This window comes from Danio aesculapii, chromosome 9, assembly GCF_903798145.1.
Source record: "Danio aesculapii chromosome 9, fDanAes4.1, whole genome shotgun sequence".
Lineage (NCBI taxonomy): Eukaryota > Metazoa > Chordata > Actinopteri > Cypriniformes > Danionidae > Danio > Danio aesculapii.
The window spans coordinates 1,428,414-1,436,052 of NC_079443.1; the positions used below are offsets into that span (position 1 = coordinate 1,428,414).

Genomic DNA, 7,639 nt, shown 5'->3' on the forward strand with positions numbered 1-7,639 from the left:
ATCATCTGGTTAAAGTTAGAATGACTGAATGATCTGGGATTAAATCAGCTCCACTGAGGAAAAAGGTTTAGTATCTGGTGTTTGTGGAGCTCTCTTTCAGGCTGTTTTTGTAGGTTTGCCTATTATGAATCTTGTGTCAGACTGAGAGATGAGCTTAAACCAGCCTAGAAGTCAAACCTGAACGCCCTAGCAACCACTTATATCTTGGCAACCACTCTGAAAACCAAAGCAACCATCATTAAACCACCCTGAACACACTAGCAACCCATTAGTGACTCCCTACCAACCACTCAAAATACATTAGCAACTGCCTAGCAACCTCTCCAAACACCTTAGCAAAGTTTTAGCAACCACTTAGTATGCCTTAGCAACCACCTAGAACACCCTAACAACAGCCTAGTAACAGCTTAGCAACTGCCTATATCCCCTCAGAATACCCTAGCAACTGCCTAGTAACAACTCAAAATTGTCTTAGCAACCACCTAGTATCCACTCAGAACACCCTAACAACTGCCTAGTAACACCTTAGCAACTGCCTATATTCCCTCAGAATACCCTAGCAACTGCCTAGTAACAACTCAAAATTGTCTTAGCAACCACCTAGTATCCACTCAGAACACCCTAACAACTGCCTAGTAACACCTTAGCAACTGCCTATATCCCCTCAGAATACCCTAGCAACTGCCTAGTAACAACTCAAAATTGTCTTAGCAACCACCTAGTATCCACTCAGAACACCCTAACAACTGCCTAGTAACACCTTAGCAACTGCCTATATCCCCTCAGAATACCCTAGCAACTGCCTAGTAACAACTCAAAATTGTCTTAGCAACCACCGAGCAGCTATGTAGAATGTCTTAAGTTGAGTATGGTTTGGGGTTATTTTGATAGCGATGCTAAATTGATACTTTTAAAATGGTACTGGTGCCTGAATGGTGCTTTAACTGATACTTTTGAGCCACAAAGTTATGGTGGATGACTCTAGAGAAATCTTTTATTTGACAAAAAAACACTCAGAAGAGCATCTCTGAACACACAACACGTCCAACCTTGAGGCAGATGGGCTACAGCAGCAGAAGACCACACCGGGTGCCGCTCCTGTCAGCTAAGAACAGTAAACTGAGGCTACAATTCACACAGGCTCACCAAAACTGGACAATAGAAGATTGGAGAAACGTTGCCTGGTCTGATGAGTCTCCATTTCTGCTGCCACATTCGGATGGTCGGCTCAGAATTTGGCGTCAACAGCATAAAAACATGGATTTATCCTTTGGGATGTGGTGGAACGGGAGATTGGCATCATGGATGTGCAGCCGACAAATCTGCAGTAACTGTGTGATGCTATCATGTCAATATGGAGCAAAATCTCTGAGGAATATTTCCAGTATCTTGTTGAATCTATGCCGTGAAGGATTAAGGCAGTTCTAAAGGCAAAAGGGGGTCCAACCCGGTACTAGTAAGGTGTACCTAATAAAGTGGCCGGTGAGTGTAAATATTTTAAAGAGCCCATATTATACATGAAATAGGGTCATATTTAGGTTGTAAGGGTCTCCAACAACAGTCTAATATGCATGCAAGGTCAAAAAACACTTTGATGGTCTTATAATCTGCATTTATTTTTACCTAATTATCCCAGCGACTCTCATATGAATCGTTCAGCGATTCATTTGTACCCAAACCCCTCCTCAGCGCGAAACTAATCTGCGCTGATTGGACCGATGACAGCCTGCTGCGATTGGTCAACAACACTGACAGGCTTCAGGGCAAGACAGAGTGAAATGCCCAGCAGCTAATCAACATTATAAAAGTAGTCACAGTCCATACACGCTTCAAAGTGGATTTTGGCTGCCAGTGGGTGAATGTAAATACAGACGATGGACTAGAAAATACTGACGACTAACTATTTTATCAAGCAAAAAGTCCAAGAACTGGCGAGGAGATCTCCTAGCAGTTTACTTGCTCTTTTCACACACACACAAACGCACACACACACAGGGCCGGCGCGTCCACAATAGAGACGGCGCGGCGGCGACACCTCCCGCACCCTCCGCGTCCTCACTTTACAAACGGGTCCCTTTCATTTTCACTATCGGGTTGAGGGCGGCGTGATCACCCTTTGCCTAGAGCTTTACCCTATTCAGAGGAGACACACACACACACATTAACCTCCTAAGAGGAGACACTCACACAAACGACCGTCCTCAGAGGAGACACACACACACACATCACACACACACACACACATAGCTGACTATCCGTAATCAAAGCGGCACGCGTTGCGTTTTCAACGTGGCTTTACACGTGATATGAGAATATATAGAGTTAACCTGATACAGTACACGCAGTTACAAGTAACAAAACACAACTAAATGCATAATTTGCAAGCTAGAGTAAACGAGGCAACAGTTTAAATCGCACGTACTTACACTGGTGAAATGGGGGAAGAAACTGATTCATGATCCACTGATCCTTGTTCTGACAGTCTTTACTGATCCTTCCTTTAACAAACTGATGAAGTCTTCTTTGCAAGCAGGTAGTTTCCAGAGGCTCTCGATCTGCTCAAGGCTGGGCTATATTGCTATGGTTTCATCTTTGGGTGAACTGTCAATAATATCCATCTGCACAGCGTGACTTCATTCGACCGGTGTCTGTGTGTGTCTCTGTGTGTGTGTGTGACTTTTTTTCTGTTAGTGGGCGGGGCCGCAGGTTTCAAATCTCCCGGGCTTGCGCATGCAACTACTTGTGTTTCGTAGCTGCGTCATCACGAAACACCTAATAACTCGTTATCAAGACGACTCGTTTGAAGCACTATGAGTCGACTCTTTTATAGATGAATCAATAGTTTTAAACACTGTACACTTACAGATTTAAGCCTTAGCTGGATATTTCACTTCACTTAGAGCTGTGTGACGCACTACATGGAAGGGCATTTTCAAAAACCCATAATATAGGCTCTTTAATCATTTTAATTGAACAATATAACTACAGTTTAAAGTAAACATCAGTTCATATTTTATATATTTGAGTTGAATTGCATTATATTTCTTTTGATTATTTGTTTGTTAGCATGAATTTAAGATTAGCTTAATACCCGTTGTGCTACTGCGCAGACGTCTGCCCAAGGAACGTGCAATGTAAACTGTAGACTGTAGACTCTCGTCCAATGAAAAGCCGCGATTGTCTACAGTTTGATTAGACCCTGGGCCAATCAGAGGGCTGCATTGTCTAAAGTTTAAAATCACGGCCAATCAGCGCTGAGGATTTTCTAAAGTTTCTCTCACTCTGGACGCTCACAGTTTATCGGGTCAGAGAGTTCATCTGCTGTCGAGATAAATTCATATGCTGAAGTGATTTCGTGTGGCAAGTTATTTTTATACTGTTATATTGATGCACAGTATGTTTTGGTCACGGCACGTTTGAAATATCTCACTCTTCGTGCAGTATTTGTGAGGCTGCGCCTTCAAAAAGTACACCTGTCGTAGAGATTTTGTGTGATAAGTTATTTTTAAATGGTTATATTGATGCACAGTATGTTTTGCTCACATCACGTTTGAAATATTTCACTCCATGCAGCATTTTCTGTGTTCGTGAGGCTGCGCCGTCAGAAAGTACACCTGTCGTGGTGATTTATAGAGGTAGGGTATTTTTATCCTGTTCTGATAAACTGTATGTTTTGCTCACATCACGTTTGATATATTTTACTGTGTGTGCAGTATTTTGTCATGTGTGTGACGCTGCGCCGTCAGACGTTCACCCATTTCAGAGATTTTGTGTGGTAAGCTAATTTTATTGTTATATTAATGCTAAGATCACATCATGTTTGAAATCTCTCACTCTTTGTGCAGTGTTTGGTCTGTGCTGGTGACGCTGTGCCGTCAGAAAGTTCACCTGTCCTAGATATTTCGTGTGGTAAGTTGTTTTTATACTGTGATATTACTTAAATGCATATTTGGCTGCACAAAACCTGAAAAAGTTTAGCTTTTGTATTATTTTCGATGCTCGCGTCGGTTTGATAGCTCCGTATACATAGTAAACAGTTGTTTCATTAGCAACAAACATGCTAATAAATAAATATCCCTTTATATATAGCAATATATGTTACCATGGTGATTATTATCATTAGTTGTAACATCTAAGAACATCTTAAGATCTTAACTGGGACAAAACATATGATCAATACCTGTATTTGTTATCATAAGAATATAGTAATCACCTGCTTGTCCACGCCACGCCTAGAATCATAGGAGCAACACAATCATTAGATGATGGTGAATCTTAACTTTTTTTAAGACTCTGCATAATTTCACAATGATTTGTATTCTTCTAGAGACTCACCGTAGCGTCAAGACAGCAGGAAACACCGCTCTGTGAGCTGGACTGAGCTGGTTAAGGATGCACTGATCCCATGACAGGAAACGACCAATAGTATGCTCTTCCGACTCCTTTGCAGTCTTTCTACAGGCGTTGCATGCCAGGACCTCAGTCAGCATGGAGTACCAGCCAGACATGTGGCAGATCTGTCTTATCGTGGATGAATACCCACAACAGTTGAGAAAAGCCTTCTGATTGGTGCGTGCTGGGCAGTCAGACCTTGGGCACCGAAGACTGTAACGCCACACACCGACTGGTCTCCAGAAAAAACCGAGCTGCGAAAAAAGGAGTCTGCTGAGGGGACTTTTCCTTCCACCACTCCAGGAAATTCTGGAGGGTGAAACCACATCCGGTCATCCTTCAGGACTTTCCTCCACTTTCTGTTTCCATGTTTGTCTTTATAAGACATGGCCCTCTGAAAGAGTCCCCTTTCAGCATCCTCCTTAAGCCACAGTATGTCTGCACTGGGCAGCCCATGAAGACCAGACTCCCACATCTTGTGCCAACCCTCAAATGACACCTGGTAATTAGAATAACCAAGACAAAACTGTGTTAACATCAATTAAAGTTTTAGTATTAAAGTATACATTTTTCTTATCTTCCCAACCACAGAGTTCTTTGACAGTTACCTCAGAATGTGCTGGGTCACTGTGTGTTGACCCACCAGATGACCTTCTAGGTTGAACGTCAGAAGCTGACACAGAAGCTGATGCAGGAGCCGATGAAGAAGCCGAGGCAGGAACTGATGAGGCTGATGCAGGAGCCGATGAAGAAGCCGAGGCAGGAACTGATGAGGCTGATGCAGGAGCCGATGAAGAAGCCGAGGCAGGAACTGACAAGGCTGATGCAGGAGCCAATGAAGAAGAAAAGACAGGAACTGATGAGGCTGATACAGGAGCCGATGAAGAAGAAAAGACAGGAACTGATGAGGCTGATGCAGGAGCCTCCAATAAAGAAGTTGACGCATCTCCAGGAACGTGAAGGATCTGAAGCGGCCCTGACCGTAGATGGCCCTGTCGACGTTGACCTCGAGGTGGCAGGAAACCTGTGGAAACAGTTGCACATACTGTAACAGAAGATCCTTTATATACTCACCTGGGCCCTCTTTTCTTCCTTGATGGCGACGCTCCTTGATGTGTATATCCAGCACACTGAAATTTCAAAAAGATAATTAATTTGTGTAAAAGCAGCTTATGCAAATGTATAGCAACATACTTACTATTTAATGTAGCCAACATCGTTCTCCACCAGCCATTTAAAACTTTGGCCATTGTATTTGCCAAAGTTTAAAATGAGCTGGCCGAGATACTGGACCTCAGATGGCGCACAAGTAATGTGCTGGCATCTTTTTTTAGCTAAGACATAAAAATAACATTAATGCAAACAACAGTCTGCAGTGTACGCATATGACAGAAACACACATATAAGATATTACCTTCCTCACAAGCAGTTTTTTTGTCCTGGCTAGTGTTCCGCTCGAAGCACCTGTTGCGAGAGGCCAGGGTCTTGGCGTCCTTCGATGCTTTAAGAAAGCACTGTTGTCTGTCCTGTGGCACACTGGTGTCAACGATGCTCAGGGTGGGCAACAGTGGATCCATGTCTAATTCACCTGTAAGAAGTATTCTTATAATCATCACAAATATAGAGAGGGAATATGGTCTTAGCTCTGAGCTCATGATAAAAGTATTAAAAAGACATTTTGTGTGTTAAGTCTTTTTTTCCATTTTTACATGTTTGATAATTAACAAATCAATCAAATATCATCAAAAGAAGTTATCTGACAATGGTTAACAATGCTGACAGAGATGATGCATTTGACAGTGGCAATGAAAACATGAATTTTCATATCAAATGCTCTTACACATTATTTTCAAATGCTTACAGTTGTATATTGTGTTTTTTAAGGGGCAGCTATCAATATCAACCTCCATATGGCTGATATAAGGTAAGGTAAAATGCATTCTAAGCATGTTAAATACATACTATCATTAATATGATATCATTTACACATATAATACTTGAAATAACATAACAAATCATATTTAATGTATGCACATTTTCATTTTAAAGCTTATAGCAGTAATTGCTGAATATGTTTTTGTCCCAGGCCTTGAGAATCAGTGATATATTATTCAGTCTATGGCAATAACGATTTTACTATATTCTTATGATCACAAATACAGGTATTGATCATATGTTTTGTCCCAGTTAAGATCTTAAGATGTTCTTAGATGTTACAACTAATGATAATAATCACCATGGTAACATATATTGCTATATATAAAGGGATATTTATTTATTAGCATGTTTGTTGCTATACTTTAATGAAACAACTGTTTACTATGTATACGGAGCTATCAAACCGACGCGAGCGCCGAAAATAATACAAAAGCTAAACTTTTTCAGGTTTTGTGCAGCCAAATATGCATTTAAGTAATATCACAGTATAAAAACAACTTACCACACGAAATATCTAGGACAGGTGAACTTTCTGACGGCACAGCGTCACCAGCACAGACCAAACACTGCACAAAGAGTGAGAGATTTCAAACGTGATGTGATCTTAGCATTAATATAACAATAAAATTAGCTTACCACACAAAATCTCTGAAATGGGTGAACGTCTGACGGCGCAGCGTCACACACATGACAAAATACTGCACACACAGTAAAATATATCAAACGTGATGTGAGCAAAACATACAGTTTATCAGAACAGGATAAAAATACCCTACCTCTATAAATCACCACGACAGGTGTACTTTCTGACGGCGCAGCCTCACGAACACAGAAAATGCTGCACAAAGAGAGAAATATTTCAAACGTGATGTGACCAAAACATACTGTGCATCAATATAACCATTTAAAAATAACTTGTCACACAAAATCTCTACGACAGGTGTACTTTTTGAAGGCGCAGCCTCACGAATACTGCACGAAGAGTGAGATATTTCAAACGTGCCGTGACCAAAACATACTGTGCATCAATATAACAGTATAAAAATAACTTGCCACACGAAATCACTTCAGCATATGAATTTATCTCGACAGCAGATGAACTCTCTGACCCGATAAATTGTGAGCGTCCAGAGTGAGAGAAACTTTTTATATATGCCGTGATTTTAAACTTTAGACAATGCAGCCCTCCGATTGGCCCAGGGTCTAATCAAACTGTAGACAATCGCGGCTTTTCATTGGACAAGAGTCTACAGTTTACATTGCACGTTCCTTGGGCAGACGTCGACTGCATAATTTCTGGTAGTGGGGG

The 7,639-nt window shown here is 41.4% G+C and overlaps 1 protein-coding gene across 1 annotated transcript; it reads right to left on the reverse strand.

The window, feature by feature from the left end:
* Positions 1-4,707: 4,707 nt before the first annotated feature.
* LOC130234576 (uncharacterized) lies at positions 4,708-5,969 on the reverse strand. Its single transcript, XM_056464811.1, has 4 exons — positions 5,807-5,969; positions 5,591-5,726; positions 5,001-5,522; positions 4,708-4,891 (listed from the first exon to the last, which is right to left on the reverse strand). Exons 1-4 carry the CDS (start codon positions 5,967-5,969, stop codon positions 4,732-4,734), a joined length of 981 nt encoding a protein of 326 aa, XP_056320786.1. The 3' UTR covers positions 4,708-4,731.
* Between the last annotated feature and the right edge of the window lie 1,670 nt (positions 5,970-7,639).

What these genes read in the sequence shown, in the direction of transcription:
- LOC130234576 (XM_056464811.1), bottom strand. Translation starts at nt 5,969, where the DNA reads ATGGATCCACTGTTGCCCACCCTGAGCATCGTTGACACCAGTGTGCCA. An exon ending in GATGTTGGCTACATTAAATA is followed by an intron (nt 5,523 to 5,590) that starts GTAAGTATGTTG and finishes TTGAAATTTCAG; the next exon opens with TGTGCTGGATATACACATCA. An exon ending in GTGACCCAGCACATTCTGAG is followed by an intron (nt 4,892 to 5,000) that starts GTAACTGTCAAA and finishes TCTAATTACCAG; the next exon opens with GTGTCATTTGAGGGTTGGCA.